General features: G+C 33.2%; 1 protein-coding gene across 1 annotated transcript in view; it reads left to right on the top strand.

Annotated features, from left to right (window-relative positions):
• Positions 1–17897, top strand: part of LOC139494006 (aminoacylase-1-like) — a 39641-nt gene that overhangs the window by 1621 nt on the left and 20123 nt on the right. The window contains exons 2-5 of the mRNA XM_071282176.1: positions 1525–1589; positions 11296–11400; positions 13707–13778; positions 14993–15015. Coding sequence (XP_071138277.1) covers positions 1525–1589; positions 11296–11400; positions 13707–13778; positions 14993–15015 — 265 coding nt within the window. The remainder of the gene's footprint in view (positions 1–1524; positions 1590–11295; positions 11401–13706; positions 13779–14992; positions 15016–17897) is intronic.

Here is a 17897-nt window from a genome sequence, read left to right as displayed (position 1 = left end):
CAGAGATTGTTTTTAATTACATGTTCCCAGGATATTAATTGCTATCAAATGACTATAAATATTATTTTTTTTCAAATCACATGCAACTTGTGGATGTTCAAAGGTTACTGTGAGGTTGTCATGTTCAAAAATAGTGATTGCCTGATCTCCAAGAACGGCTGAGTAATAACTTCAAGTATTAATTCTTTTATATTTACAATTTTATTTCTCGTGCTTCGTTTTTCCAATTTTTATTTTCTGTGCAACGTTTTTGAGATTTTTATTTCACTTGTTTCCGTGTTCAGGACCCCCCTTTATCACCCTCTCAGATGTCTCAAATCATTATTGTAACTGTTATTTTTGTGATTTATCAAATTCAGTCAATTTTTTATCGTCGAAAAGAAGTGTATATTTTATTGTCATGCACCAAAAATTATTATTAACGTCATTTGGCAGGAATTTTTACTGTTATTTGTCATGAAGTAGCCCCATTACAAATTAACCCTCCTTTAAGGTATTGACAAATACAACTATGTTCCCAAAAGTGTTTACCTCACAAAAGCAGTGTCTAACTACAAGCAAATTGATTGTGGATTGACATCCAAGTGTTGCAAATACTTGGGTCAAGTGTACTTTTCGAATTATGTCTATCTGTATGACTGGAAAAGATTATCAACTACCTGAGAGAAGGCGAACATGTATCCCTGCACTATTAAAGTTTCATGCATCTGTAGGAACATAATTCAGGAGAAGAGTCTAGAAATAATCTATGTACATTTTATGTAATCTCAATTACCCTACAACTGAAGGAAGGGTGACCAACTAATAAGATTTTGATTTCCCAAATATTTCTTGAAGAATAGCAACAAAATTTTTTATTCTTTCACTCAACATGTTTTGGAAGTGACACTGCCTACACTTTGTCTCAAGGTGAATGAAGTCATATGACAGACATAATTAACTACTGTATCACGGAACTGGAATATCTTTTCCCATTCCTACAGAAGTTGTCAATAATAAACTCAGCATACCTGCCTGTGTTTCAAAATGCCCATGGGGGTTTTACATGCAGGATGGCTGTAATAGTCCTACAAAACCTTAAGGGGCCATCAAATTTATTTTAATGTTGTTTATTTGCTTTTTCATTCTTTTACAATGCTATACCCATGGTGAAACTGATTGTTTTGTTTTAAATTGTGGACAATATTAATCTTTCAAAATTTCCAATTTGGAGTCTCCATACGGGACATTGCCTGCAAGTAGTGACAGTTGGCAGGTATGACTCAGCGAAGAATATTGTACATAAAATTTAACAATTGCAATAACATTAATTGAAGAAAACAACATGCAAGTGTATTTTTTCTGAAATACAAAATGCATAGATAGATAGCTATATTAATTTAATTTAATCAAATGTTGAAACTAAGAACAGTCTCTCTCCATACAGGTTTGTATTAACAAATGATTCTTACTTTTTTTGTTCTTAAAAGAATTTTATAGACATCACTTTAATGATCAGATTTATTTGTATTTTGATTTATTTAGATGGAGCTATCAAGTTTCTTAAAGATCAAGCAAAGGACATTGGTCTGCCATTTAAAACAGTTGAGGTATTACTTTTATTTTTTTATATCATTTATGCCTGCCAATCAGATTTCTTTGGTATCCTTTGATATTTTTGTGATAATGGCATGAAAAAATGATAACCATGATAACAATACTTTATCACATTGTCAGTGAAATACTGTAAATTGTGAATTTTTGCTAAGTATATTTTTTGTAATAAATAAATGCACACAAAATATTTCCAACCATAGATATTTGTTTTGAAACATAAAAGTTATCACACATCACTGATAAGAATTAATGGGGAGAGATAACAAGGAAAATGCTTTTATGACTGAAGTTGGAAAAATTAATTATTCCATGCACTTTTAATTACGGTAATTCAGAGTCATACCACCAGTGTAATATATAGAAAAGAGACAATAGTCACACCTTTCATTTAAATAAATTCATGGTCATACACAATGTAAATGTTGACATCATCTTTGAATATTAAATTACTCTGGATTTTGATATTTGTATTAATGAAGTTGTTCACCAACTGTACATTACATTGTAAGGCAGACACAATGTAATTTTTAAGGCATAGTTACGAGACCATCTGACTAAAACATGACACAAAGTTTAACATGAACAAAATAAACTAACCTATGCTGCCTGTGAGACAATATGCCTACTTGTCTAATATATAGATTCACTTTTGGGAAGGTATCTATTATAGATGTATATACATGTATATTCAAAAATTATTTCAAAATAAAAGGTTATGAGGTGGACAAAATGTAAAATTTTATATATTTCTATGTTAAGGTTTATGACCCCTTCTGTGGCCTGTGAATTATGAACTTTTTAAACTGCAATAGTATCAAATCAGCAAGGATAATGAATAATAGAGATGGGCCATTTTGTACATATACAAAGGGGAAACTTTGTGCAAAGCATAATCATTTAAAGTTTAGATGCATTTAATAGAAAAAGGGAATTTGGTGAAAATAAAATCAAGAATTTTGTAGAAAATCCACAGACTTTAATACAGAGATTTTTGTAATAAAATTTGAAACAAAGTTAATTCAGGCCAAATAAAAAAGTATGTGGTTCCAGTTACATCGGATAAAAAGTTAGGGTAGGTAGGAAGGGATTTTTTTTATTTGATGTTTTTTTTTTTTTTACATTGAGTCTATGGGAGCAACATTCATGAAAAATGACAATAAAATCTTTAGGGTAGGCTATTTTTAAGCCGAAAAAGTAGGGACAGTAGGGTTACTGGAACCATACATATATTTTTATTTGGCCTCACTTGTTTTTCTATGATCAGCTAGCGTATATTGTTTACAAAAAGTCCTAAAACAACCTTTAAATTCCAAAACATCTCATGTTGAGTCACTAAAGTCGCACCCTAGAAGGTGTACTTGAATTGGTTCACATTTATATTTATTTAAACAAATATCTAAAATTATAAACTTGTTTTAAGGAAATCATTGCTAGCACTGCATGCAATAATCCTCTGTCTATCAAGTATCGAATTGCCAAATATGAGAGTACAAGGGGAAAGGCTGTTGATTTTCTATAACATTTCCATAGGTTTAGCATTGAAGCAACACAAGGGTACATAATCCTAAAAACACTTTGCTGTAAGTCACTATATTTAAGTTTTTTTATACAAATCTTATTTCTACCTTTAATAATGTAATTATACATCTGTAAATAATTTGCAGTCACTCATGTATTGCTATGATGTTGTTGTCTTGCAAAATCATTTTGTTTCCAGACAAACTTTAGTTTGAGTGTATAGATCTCTATGAATTTTAATAAAAAGGTTCAATACCACAAAAGGAAGGTTGGGATTGGTGTGGGATAGATGTCCTAACTGTTTAGGAATTAGGAGCCAAAAAGAGGCTCAAATCAAGCATTTTTCTAGTTAAAGGACAATAACTTGTGTTTAAGTATTTTGATTACTCTGAAATTGAACAAAAGGTTCAATAGCATAAGTAGAATGGGATGTTTTCCCCCTCAAGATTAAAGGAATTATCAATTTTCCAAAAAAAAACACAAATTGCAGTTACAATTTATTTTGCTAATTCTTTGTATATATGTCACCAAGAGCCAATGCACGTCGAGTTTAAGGGGGACTATCGAACATGCACAGCCCAAGGCACAGGGGGTCAGTCTTTCGCAAGACTTAAGCAATGGCAGGCAAAACTATAAATCAAGCAGCAAGTTGTAACAAATTTATATATAGTAACAGGTCCAAATAATAATAATGATGCCAAAACAATTTACAAATAAATAAAGTCCAAATGTTCCAATTAATAAAGTCACTAATTTCACTAATTCTCAGTTAAAGTTAAAAGTCCAAAATGTTCGTAATATTCCAAGTTGATGTTGTCTGGCTTGAATAGTTACAGTTGTGTTGAGCTGTCTTTTGAGTTAGCATTTCTCCCGAGTAGCTGAGCCTGGTTGGCTTTGGAAGCACTCCTATCTGGACAACACCGACGAGACTACACTAACGAATACTGTTCGACTCCGATATTTAAGGCGAAAGCTGAAAACTACTCATAAAATGACAGACATTGATAATTGAGATAATTGAGATAATTTTGAGTATTAATAATATTGTTTACAATGTCCAAAGGTGAAATATGAATAATGTCAATTAGAGAGATACAAGTTAATTACATTTATAATCCTAATTAAACCATAATATTGCTCAGATTAATTAATGACAATTGACAAGATACCAAAGTGTTGCTCAGAGCAATTATTAAGAAGCGACATGTTTCACAAAATTTACCTGAATAATTAAATTAAAAATTTGTCAAACAATTATTTCATAATTTCATATTTTCTAAAATAATATATTTTCTCAATAAAATTCATTTTAAAAACTTTTACCTAAAAGAACACCTATGACAAATTCCCCCCTTCTCCAATATGTTTGTCCTCAAACATGAGAAAATATACAAAAACATTAAACGATAAACATAAATAAATATATACAATAATCATGAAGAATAAACTTATATACACAAGAAAATGCCGAGATAAAGATAACATATTTTGCAAGATAAGATGAAAAATTCAAGATTAGACAAAATTGCTAGATTAAGAAAATTGCCAGATAAGATATAAAAAGCAAGACTGATGAAAATGAAAAATAAGACAAGACATATACGCAAAGAAAAATTCTAGACTGAAAATTACATAAAATTTTGGCTGTATGCTCCTTGTATAAGGTGGTCGGCCCTATACAAGTGCAGGGTGTGGAGTTGAATGACCAGTCCAACTCCAAAGGGTTTAAATCATTGATCATAAATATCCTTTTTAAAACAAAAATGTTACATAAAAATAAAACAAAACATACTAGCTAGTATTACAATAAAAATACAAGACATACACTATATTTACAATACCGGTATCTATCTTTTTACAATTCTATAACTCCTTATTTACCAATCTATGTGGCTATACTCTATAATATTCTCATTCATTATGTAACCAATCTATGTGGTTATACTCTATAATATTTTCATTTATACCAATCTATGTGGTTTTACTCTATAATCTATTCATTTCTTTGCCCATCTTTGTGGCTTTATAAAAATAGTAGCTACAATTCATTATTTCATTCTATAAAACAATATCATATTTAACTATTGTACATGTACTATTCACAAATTTATCTTCTCATACTTATTTCTATCTTGTATTGTTGTTCTAACACATTTATAAAGTTATTTATTGACGCATTTGACAGACTATCAAATGTATCCCACTCTGGTGCAATGACTGGATTCCTGTATCCTGATAAATATTCCGTTGTACCATCTATGTTGTATCGAATTTCATGTATTTTTCCATCAGAGGCTATTTGAAAACTGCAGTCGCGTTGATTTTCCTTTCCTAATCTTTTCTCCATAGCATATTGAATGTCTTGTTGTAAAAGAGCTTGTTTGAAACGTTCCTTATGATCTATTAAAACTTGTCGTGCGATATTTGGTGCTGAAGTCATTGATTCATATTTTGTAGTATTCCCAGATTTAATTAAAAAGTATGGTCGATTGTTAACAATTTTCACAGCCAATAACTGTTGATTTTCATTTCCTTGATCTTGTTCATTTATGGTTTCAGTTTGTGTGCTTATATCAGCTTTGACTTTAGTTGAAATATATTGTACACTATTAACAGCTGGATCCGGTTTTGTGAAAAATTTATGTTTATTCTGCTGTAATGGACGTTTTCTTTTCTTACCACTCATTGTACGTTGCGCATGAAATTCTCGTATTAATTTTGCTGGAACCTTGCATGAGAAATACCATTCTGTGTTTCTTGATTTATCGGTAAACTTAAGTTTATAGTATAATGTTCCGTTACCTCTGACTGATGATAGAACTTGGTGAATCTCCTCTTCTTTGAATGCTTTACACTTATTGTTCTTACAATCCTGACAAGATGGCTTGTTGTCTTTAACTGGTTGATTTACGGTTGAATCTCCTGAAGGGCTTGCACTTCTCTTATTTGTTTCACTATTTTGTGCTGGTTGTTGATTTTGTTGTCTGTTATTGATTCTATCAACAGGAAGTTGTTGTTGGTTCTGAGTTGGCCTATTGTTGTTAATTACAGGAATAGGTGGTTGTTGCCTATTAATTCCATTGTTGTTGATTGGTGGCACAGGTTGTTGACAATTGTTCGGTAAAAGTTGATCATTATCATTGATGTTGTCATCTTGTATTTCTTCTGGATTCAGTTCTTCGTTGTCATTTTGAAACTCATCTGGTAAATTAGTCGGTCTGTCTTTTGGATCGTAATATGGCTTCATTCGTTGCGCGTTCACCATTGACACAACCTCTTTGTTTGTTGCACAATTCCTAAGTTTGTAAGTACTATTTGGACCAATGCGGGTTATATAATAAGGTCCTGACCATTTTCTATGTAATTTTGGTGCTTTTCCTACAGGAACTTTGGTACAATAAAGCCAAACACGTTGAGCTGGTTGAAATTCAGGTTCTTTAGATTTTTTGTCATATTGTTGTTTATATCTTTCTTGAGCTTGCTTGATGTTCTTAGCAGCTATTTTTCTTGAAGTTTCTAAATTTTGAAGAATTCTGCTTAAAAATATTTTGTGATCTTGTGCCAAACGATCTTTTGGTATTAACGCGGTGTCAATGGGTAATGTCATTTCTCGTCCATAGAGTAAAAAGAATGGTGAATAATCAGTCGATTGAGTTGCAGGTGTAGCACGATAAGCCATTAAAATTCCTGGTAGCACATCATACCAATCATCTTGTTGATCTTTTGTATAGGCTCTTAATGCTTGTAAAATTACAGAGTTCATTCTTTCACATGCACCATTTGTCTGCGGATGGTATGAGCTAGTAAGGTGTCTTTTTATATTGAACAGTTCCGAAAGCGCTTTAACTAAATTTGAAACAAAATTACGTCCGCGGTCAGATAAAAGAGTTCTAGGAGCACCATAACGGGATATTATTTCTCTATATAACACATTTGCAACTTCACCTGCTTCTTCAGATCTTAACGGAAAAGCTTCACACCATTTTGAATAACTATCAACTACGAGTAGAACATGTTTGTATTTATCTTTGGTTGTTGGAAGGCCACTTAAAATATCCATATGCCATCGTCCAAAAATATCATTTGTTGGTTGTGGTTGTAAAGGTGGTGGTTTTGAATTAAAAGCACGTTTGGACTGCTGGCACACTTCACACGTTTTTACATATTGATTAATGTCACTATACATTGTTGGCCAAAAATATTTGTTTCTAATTGCAGCATATGTTCGCTCAAATCCTTGATGTCCTCCTCCCAGAATGCAGTCATGATAGGCCTTGAGTATTGAATCACGGAGATTCCTTGGAACTGCAATCTGTTTGACAAGTCGTTCATCTTTAGGCACTTTCTTACAACGTTTTGAGTAGAAGTGTTTTAAAATTCCATCTTCTAACTCAAAGTTGTAAGATTCTGCTACGACTGCCCTTGCAAGTTCTGGATTCTGTGGTACTCGTCCTGTCTGTTTATATTTAATGATATCCGCAAAGTCTCTACATGTCTCTTGTTCTTCGGCTAAATTGGTTAATTGAATATCATTGATTGTCGCGGTTTGTAAACTTGAAATTACGGCATCTTCATTTTCACCCTTATATATAAATGTTACTTCGCTATATTCTTTTGGTATATCTATGGAGCCTAAATGGTCTGCAAGTTCACTAGAGTCATAAGAAGCACTATTGTTAATTTCTAAATGTTTTTGTCTGGATAAGCAGTCTGCTGGGTTTTTAGATCCTGCGCGATGTTGAATTTTAAAATTATATCCTTGTAATAGCAAACTCCACCTACCAAGTCTTCCCTGACAATCTTTGATTTTCTGAAGGTATTTTACTGAAATATTGTCTGTATACACTGTGAACTCTTGATTTGCCAAATAATGTTTAAAATGTTGAACTCCTTCTACTAATGCTAAAGCTTCTTTGTCAGTAATATGCCACTTAAGTTCTGAACCCCTTAATTGTCTACCTCCATAAGCAATCACATGTTCTAATCCATTTTGAATCTGGCTTAAAATATATCCATTTGAAAACTCTGAAGAATCTGTTGCTAAAATGAAAGGTTTGTCTAAATGAGGAAACGATAAAATTGGAGCTGATGTCAAACGGTCTTTTAAATTTTGAAACGCTATATCACATTCTGAAGTCCACTTGAATCTTTGATCTTTCTTTAAAAGCTTTGTTAATGGAGCTGCTATGTGGGCATAGTCTTTCACAAATTTCCTATAGTAGTTTGCCATTCCTAAGAAACTTTTCACTTGCTTTGCAGTAGTTGGTCTGGAGAAATCCTTAACTTTATCTGTATTTTCAGGATTGACGCGGATGCCATCTTTTGATATAACATGTCCCAGGTACTTGATTGTTCTTGTCGCGAATTTACATTTTTCAGGATTAAGTTTCAGGTTTGCTTCACGGAGGTTGGTAAACACTTGTTGAAGGTGATTAAGGTGGTCTTCAAAGTTCTTTGAGAAAATTAGAATGTCATCAATGTAAACTAATGCAATTTTGAAATTTAAATCCTTTAGCACTTTTGTCATTAAACATTGAAAAGTTAATGGAGAGTTCATCATACCAAACGGAAGTCTATTAAATTCATATACACCTTTATGCGTAATGAATGCACTTTTATGCTTTGTTGTTGGGTCTAGCGGGACCTGCCAAAATCCTGACGTTAAATCGAGAGATGAAAATAGTTCTGGTTTTGAATCTGCTAAAGTGTCGAATATATCTGTCATAGTTGGAATCACTGCTGACATGGGTTCTGTTATACGGTTTAAAGCTCTATAATCTACACATACGCGTATACTTCCATTTCTTTTCTTAACAAGTACGACTGGACTATGCCATGGTGAAGTAGATTCCTCAATAATATTATTTCTTTCCATTTCATCAAGTTGTTTGTCTAGTTCTTTGCGCATTTGTGGAGATTGTCTATATGGAGCAGCACTTATTGGTTTTGCATCACCAGTATAAATTGTGTGGTAATGCAAGTTGGTATGTCCCAGTTCACTTAAATCCTTTGCAAATATGTCCCTATTTTGAATTAGAAAATTTTGAATTTGTTGTTTTTGTTCCACTGTAAGTTCTAAATTGTCTAAATTAAATCCTAGTTCTGAAAGTTCACTACAAAGTTGATTACCAGTTGTTTCACTAAGAGAATTTATAGGAGCAGATGATCCTTCTGTGAACTTTGTAACACGGTTCGACTGTATAGTTTCGGCTTTCGCAATTTTAGTCCTCCTGGGAATGTAAACGGTTGAATTTGTAGGATTCATAAGTCTGTATGAAGCTATGCCTCTTAACACTGTAGAAATTGTCTTCCCTCCTGCTACTTGATGTTCAATGGATAAGTTTCCTTTAGGTTCTAAAATTACTGTTGTTCCATGTTTAAACTTTCCAACATGTACTGGAATTATGATTTCAGATTGCGGTTGTATTTCGACTAAATCCGCTGTGGTTGCCATGGCAATCTGAACGTTGTCATCTATGAATGTTGGAACAGTAACTGTAGACACCATGTTCTCCTTTCCTTTCAGTGTAGCACTATCTTTTACTGTTACATTAGGCACAGATATTGTCATTTTTTCAAAATCCAAATTAACCTTATGAGTTACCAAGAAGTCCAAACCAAGAAGTATTTTTGAATGAAGCGTTTCAAAAATGTGAAAGTTCTGTAAAATTTTGTGTTCGCCGAATCTAATTTCCAAAATAGTTTTTCCTAGCACTGGGTGTACTTCTCCGCATACTCCAACTCCACTAAAAATTGATGATCTCTGTATGTCAGCTTGAGGTTTTAGTTGTCTTAAAAGATGTTGACTTATACAACTTATAGTGGCTCCACTGTCAATTAAGCACTTTTGATTTGAATTTTCAATGTTCAGGTACATGAAGTTTCTTTCTAAAGATGATTTAAATTCTATATCTGCTTCTCTTGCTGTAACAGTTGAAAGACTTGCACATTTTGATCTTTTGCAGCACCATATATTCTTAATTCTTTTCTTTCCCATGACTTCTACTAAAAGAATTTTGGCTATATTAGATAAAATATATTTACAGAATAAAAAGGCAATATGCTATATAAAATGTGTGTAAAACTACAAAATGTCTTAAATTTATTAGCAGTCTCAATAATTTATATATATTCACAACTTTTCTTTGAAGAAACTTTTTGCTTTGATAACTAGCAATTTAATTTCGAGAATAATTATGAATATCATTATTTCAAAAGCTACTTATCTTTAGTCTCTGTAGTAGTTCTATTTTGTTCACACACTGCAGTTGTCTTTCTTTACAATTAGTTTGCCAACTTTGGTACAGCAACTTTTAAAGTTGAAAACTGAAACTAAACAAGATTATAATTAGACTTCTGTAAATGGTAGACTATGAAAACAAAATTCATTTGAATACTACCAATGACTTTTACAGATTTAAAACTAATTATATTTTTAATCTAGTTAAATTCAATCTTGCATAATATTTGCTGAAACTATGAAAATTTGAATATAACTGTAAAGATAAAATAATAAATAATATTCCAATAAGTTACTTAGCTTCAATAGTTGATTCTCATTCTCTGCTGTTCCTTCAGTTGAATTTTAGTTACGAAATTCCCTCGCAAATTTTGTAAGTAGATAATTTAAAAGTAATTTTGAAAGCTGTTGCTAATAATAATGCCATGCCAAAGCTAAATGGATCGAAATGATGCCAACGGGCCCGCCACCAAATCTGTCACCAAGAGCCAATGCACGTCGAGTTTAAGGGGGACTATCGAACATGCACAGCCCAAGGCACAGGGGGTCAGTCTTTCGCAAGACTTAAGCAATGGCAGGCAAAACTATAAATCAAGCAGCAAGTTGTAACAAATTTATATATAGTAACAGGTCCAAATAATAATAATGATGCCAAAACAATTTACAAATAAATAAAGTCCAAATGTTCCAATTAATAAAGTCACTAATTTCACTAATTCTCAGTTAAAGTTAAAAATTTTAGAAAATATGATTCATTTTAAAAACTTTTACCTAAAAGAACACCTATGACATATACCGCGGTAGTCTGAAAACAAATTTTTTAATATGACAGGTTAGGGTTTTGACCCAGATTTTCATTTCACTGTAGTTGGAAATGTGTTACTGAAAGGCTCCAAGCAACAGATGCATTATTATTTTTATTTGTTTTTACTCCTTTACAGGTGCACCCTGGAAGAATTGTAGGTATAATGACATGGGAAGGAAGTGACCCCTCACTGCCATCAGTTGTACTGAATTCACACACTGATGTTGTTCCTGTATTTGAGGTATAAAGATTTCAGAAAGATAAAATTGCATGTTTTCATTACCCTCCACAACAGTAAGAAAATAGAGCAAACAACATTTTTAACATTGCCAAAAGTTTATTGCTATGTCCATTTTAATACACAATTTCTTTTAATGGTTAACAACTAATTTTTCTTTCTAGAAGGCTACAAACTTAAATTTCATGGGCAAGTTCATATAGTTCATGAAAAAAATGTTTTGAAAAATAGTTAATTCGGAGGACTTACCTTGTTTGTATTGGATACCAAAGCTTCATAAAATTTCGTACAAACAACGGTATATTGCGGGCTCATCTTCATGTTCTACTAAAGAATTGTCCATTAGATTGACTAATATTCTGTCCGCAGTGAAAGAGGGTCTTCAGAAATACTGTGAAACTGTTTACTCGCGTAGTGGTATTAACCATATGTGGATTCTTAAAAATTCTAAAGAACTTCTAGACAATTTTAAATTTCGGTCTTTTTCTGAAATTAGTTCCATCAAAACTTTTGATTTTTCAACCCTGTATACCACCAATTGAAAAATCGCCTAAAAGAAATAATCCACAATGCCTTTCAACATAAAAATGGTAGCATACGCTATAAATTTATTACTTTGGGATTTCATAAGGCATATTTCGTAAATAGTGACAAACAAAAAGGTAAAATATGCTACACAGAAGAACAAGTGGTCAGTATCCTGGAGTTTCTTATCGACAACATATTTGTTGAGTTCGGAGGTAGACTTTTCCAACAAATTGTCGGCATTCCTATGGGAACAAACTGTGCGCCTCTTCTTGCCGACCTCTTCTTATTTTCATATGAATCGGAGTTCCTCCAGACACTTGTAAAAAACAAGAGAATCAAAGAAGCCAGATTATTTAATTTCACTTTCAGATATATTGATGATGTTCTTTCCATAAACAATCCGAACTTTTCTGATTGGGTTCCATTAATATATCCCCCAGAACTAGAGATTAAAGAAACAACAGACACGACTTCCTCCGCCTCATTTTTAGACTTATATCTCGAATTTGACTTACACAGTCATCTCAGTACCAGAATCTATGACAAACGAGACGATTTTAATTTTGAAATCATAAATTTCCCCCACCTTAGTAGCAATATACCAACTTCACCTGCATATGGGATATATATTTCCCAACTTATTCGATATTCAAGAGCTTGCAGCTCCTACTCAGACTTTGTAATACGTCATCAGTGTCTGAGTAGAAAGTTGATGAAACAGGGGTATGTCAAAGAACGTCTCGTTCTTTTTCTAAAAAAGTTCATCGGAAGGTACCAAGACCTTGTTGATAAATATTCCGTATCAACTTCTCAAATAATACACCATGGTCTTGATGTATAGATTCTTTGTACTGATGTTGTTTATCATCTTAACAACGTGTTTTATAGTTCTTTCATTTGTCTTTGTTCTATTATTAATATTACTTTTACTGTTGAATGGTTTCATGTGATATCCGTTTCACATGGCTCGGTACTTATACATCTCGTCAATGTGTTTGTATTGGCTTTAATTTTTTTGTGGTTTGTTTTGTATTTGCGACTTTTTGTATTTCTTTTGTTCTTATAACGTGACTCTGTACTTTGAAAATCCCGTCAGTATGATATTGTTCTATTATATGTCATTATGATATATTTCTATTATGAATTACTATATACGTTGAACCACAAACGTCAAAATCATTCAATCGCGTAGTGGAATTAACTATTTTTGGATTCTTATAAATTCTATATATAACTTTTGGACTAGTTTAAATTTATTCTTACATACTTTTGATTTTTTAACCCTGTATGCTAACATTCCCATGAAAATTTTAAAATTGTTTGTACGCACATTGAACGACAAATTTATGTGACGTATAGAATTTTCTGACCACAGACACTCAAATCAATAAATGTGTTCGTAGATAGTAGATGTTTTTGTGTTCTGTTAAATTGTTCCTTTTATAATTGTTAAACGATGATGACTGATGTACCCATATTTTGACTATTATATTTATTGTGTCTGTTTATTTAACGCATCAATGTAAAAATATCGGAAATTGATGAGACTGTCATTAAAGTGAGAGGGTTAGCGCTATAGAACCAGGTTTAATCCACCATTTTCTACATTTGAAAATGCCTGTACCAAGTCAGGAATATGACAGTTTTTGTCCATTCTTTTTTGATGCGTTTTGTTATTTGATTTTGCCATGTGATTATGGACTTTCCCAATTGATCTTCCTCTAAGTTCAGTATTTTTGTGATTTTACTTTTTATAATGAAAAAAAAATATATTCATATAGGAACATTGGAAATGTGATCCATGGGATGGAGTAAAGATGGAAAATGGAGATATCTATGGAAGGGGAACACAGGTAAGGAGTTTATTGACAGGTTTTGTGTCAGGAAAATGCAGGAATTATGTCATATTTCATTATTTGTGTACTGTGAATTTATTATTATTCGTGGGATACAAATTTTTGTGGTTTTTCGTCGGCACAGGTTAACCACAAATTTAAATGTTCAACGAATAACACATTTACTGTTGGGTTTGTATACAGACTTCGACAAACCACGAAATCAAATATCCACGAAAATACAAGATTTCCTCATTCCACAAAAATTGATACCCACGAAAATAAATAAATCCAAAGTACTTCAGTAAAGTTTCTGTTGTACTTTTTGTGTTCTTATTTTTGTTGTTGCTATATAACAAAGAAGATGTGGTATGATTGACAAATAGAAATCTCTCCACAAAAGACCAAATGACACAGTAATTAACAATTATAGGTCACTGTACAGCCTTCAACAAGGAGCAAAGTCCATACTGCTATGTTTACTTTTCAAAACATGTATTAGATAGTTGGTCATTTTCCACATAAACAGGCAACTGCTCATAGGAGTTTACCTTTATCTGGTAATATGAAAAAAAATAAGGATTTGCTTAATTTACAAGAATATGAAATGGCCTTTTGTATATTAATTCTGGTCAGTGGTTCAAGCCTAGAACATAAACATACATTGACTATTAACTGAGTAAACTCCTGATTTTTAAACAAATAGCTCTTTTCATGGGAGATAACTTCTGCTTAATCTGTTACTGAATGGGAGTTTAATTCTAAGATGTCCAATGGTGTATTCAGAACAGAAAAAACATTATAAAGGAAAAATGTCTATCCAATGACCATATTTATTTGTATGATGTACACATGTATTTGAATACTTGCAAATATCAACTTTTTATTACTGTGGATGCATTAGTATGCGTTGGATAGCAATTTTTGTGAATTTTGTGGTTACAGGTAAACCTAGAAATTAAATGATCAATGAATGGCAAATTTTCTATAGGCTTGTATGCAGACCTCAGCAAAACCACAAAATCAAATATCCACAAACATACAGATTTACGAAAATTGGTACCAATGAAAACAAATGAATCCACAGTATGCAGAATTGTGTTTTATATATTGCATATCATTGGAAGGAACAGAAGAAAGATGTGATAGGTTTTTTTTTTTGCTTATTATTTGCTTATGGTTAAATAACTGTGTATTATTATTTTAATTGGTTGTTTTTACCCACTTTGTAGGACATGAAATCCAATGGATGCCTGTAAGTACAACCTCAGCAAAAAGGACCCGAGTAATCCTTGGTTTGAGAGACCAAACCTTTTGAGCAGCTTTCCACATCACACTTCTGAAAGACTTCCTGTATTTTGATACAGACTACCTTCAAAATTCTAAAATATTTGTTCTTAAGCAATCCCTGTTATGAGAAATGAACCCAAATAGATTTTTGAAAGATCTCTTTATTTAAACAAGTAACTCTGAACAAACATTATGTTTTATTGGTTTTGTTAGATCCCTCAAATAAGTATCTGTCTTCAACATTTTTATGTCCCACCTACGATAGTAGAGGGGCATTATGTTTTCTGGTCTGTCCGTCCGTTCGTCCGTCTGTTCGTCCGTTCGTTCGTCCGTCTGTCCCGCTTCAGGTTAAAGTTTTTGGTCGAAGTAGTTTTTGATGAAGTTGAAGTCCAATCGACTTCAAACTTAGTATACATGTTCCCTATGATATGATCTTTTAAATTTTAATGCCAAATTAGAAGGTTTACCCCAATTTCACGGTCCACTGAACATAGAAAATGATAGTGCAAGTGGGGCATTCGTGTACTGGGGACACATTCTTGTTTGTCATAAATTCTAAATATAAAGCTTACCCTAAATACATTTGTTTTTGTATACACACCCTTACAATTAAAAGCCAACAATTTAGATAAGTCCATTTAACACTGAATGCATTTATTTTAAAAGAGAGGCAAAATAAAACATTCAAACTCATGGTATTAAATAAATTGACATGGCAAAAAAGAAAAAGACCAAAAGACAAACAACAGTACACAAAACAGAGTATAGAAAACTGAAAGCTGAGCAACAGGAACCCCACACAAAACAGAGTATAGAAAACTGAAAGCTGAGCAATAGGAACCCCACACAAAACAGAGTATAGAAAACTGAAAGCTGAGCAATAGGAACCCCACACAAAACAGAGTATAGAAAACTGAAAGCTGAGCAATAGGAACCCCACACAAAACAGAGTATAGAAAACTGAAAGCTGAGCAATAGGAACCCCACACAAAACAGAGTATAGAAAACTGAAAGCTGAGCAATAGGAACCCCACACAAAACAGAGTATAGAAAACTGAAAGCTGAGCAATAGGAACCCCACACAAAACAGAGTATAGAAAACTGAAAGCTGAGCAATAGGAACCCCACACAAAACAGAGTATAGAAAACTAAAGTCTGAGCAATAGGAACCCCACACAAAACAGAGTATAGAAAACTGAAAGCTGAGCAATAGGAACCCCACACAAAACAGAGTATAGAAAACTGAAAGCTGAGCAATAGGAACCCCACACAAAACAGAGTATAGAAAACTGAAAGCTGAGCAATAGGAACCCCACACAAAACAGAGTATAGAAAACTGAAAGCTGAGCAATAGGAACCCCACACAAAACAGAGTATAGAAAACTGAAAGCTGAGCAATAGGAACCCCACACAAAACAGAGTATAGAAAACTAAAGTCTGAGCAATAGGAACCCCACACAAAACAGAGTATAGAAAACTGAAAGCTGAGCAATAGGAACCCCACACAAAACAGAGTATAGAAAACTGAAAGCTGAGCAATAGGAACCCCACACAAAACAGAGTATAGAAAACTGAAAGCTGAGCAATAGGAACCCCACACAAAACAGAGTATAGAAAACTGAAAGCTGAGCAATAGGAACCCCACACAAAACAGAGTATAGAAAACTGAAAGCTGAGCAATAGGAACCCCACACAAAACAGAGTATAGAAAACTGAAAGCTGAGCAATAGGAACCCCACACAAAACAGAGTATAGAAAACTGAAAGCTGAGCAATAGGAACCCCACACAAAACAGAGTATAGAAAACTGAAAGCTGAGCAATAGGAACCCCACACAAAACAGAGTATAGAAAACTGAAAGCTGAGCAATAGGAACCCCACACAAAACAGAGTATAGAAAACTGAAAGCTGAGCAATAGGAACCCCACACAAAACAGAGTATAGAAAACTGAAGTCTGAGCAATAGGAACCCCACACAAAACAGAGTATAGAAAACTGAAAGCTGAGCAATAGGAACCCCAGACAAAACAGAGTATAGAAAACTGAAGTCTGAGCAATAGGAACCCCACACAAAACAGAGTATAGAAAACTGAAAGCTGAGCAATAGGAACCCCACACAAAACAGAGTATAGAAAACTGAAAGCTGAGCAATAGGAACCCCACACAAAACAGAGTATAGAAAACTGAAAGCTGAGCAATAGGAACCCCACACAAAACAGAGTATAGAAAACTGAAAGCTGAGCAATAGGAACCCCACACAAAACAGAGTATAGAAAACTGAAAGCTGAGCAATAGGAACCACACAGAAAACAGAGTATAGAAAACTGAAAGCTGAGCAATAGGAACCCCACACAAAACAGAGTATAGAAAACTGAAAGCTGAGCAATAGGAACCCCACACAAAACAGAGTATAGAAAACTGAAAGCTGAGCAATAGGAACCCCACACAAAACAGAGTATAGAAAACTGAAAGCTGAGCAATAGGAACCCCACACAAAACAGAGTATAGAAAACTGAAAGCTGAGCAATAGGAACCCCACACAAAACAGAGTATAGAAAACTGAAAGCTGAGCAATAGGAACCCCACACAAAACAGAGTATAGAAAACTGAAGTCTGAGCAATAGGAACCCCACACAAAACAGAGTATAGAAAACTGAAAGCTGAGCAATAGGAACCCCACACAAAACAGAGTATAGAAAACTGAAAGCTGAGCAATAGGAACCCCACACAAAACAGAGTATAGAAAACTGAAAGCTGAGCAATAGGAACCCCACACAAAACAGAGTATAGAAAACTGAAAGCTGAGCAATAGGAACCCCACACAAAACAGAGTATAGAAAACTGAAAG

Source organism: Mytilus edulis, chromosome 1, assembly GCF_963676685.1.
Source record: "Mytilus edulis chromosome 1, xbMytEdul2.2, whole genome shotgun sequence".
Classification (NCBI taxonomy): domain Eukaryota; kingdom Metazoa; phylum Mollusca; class Bivalvia; order Mytilida; family Mytilidae; genus Mytilus; species Mytilus edulis.
The sequence above is the reverse complement of the archived record's forward strand: the minus strand, read 5'-3'. Positions and strand labels throughout refer to the sequence as shown.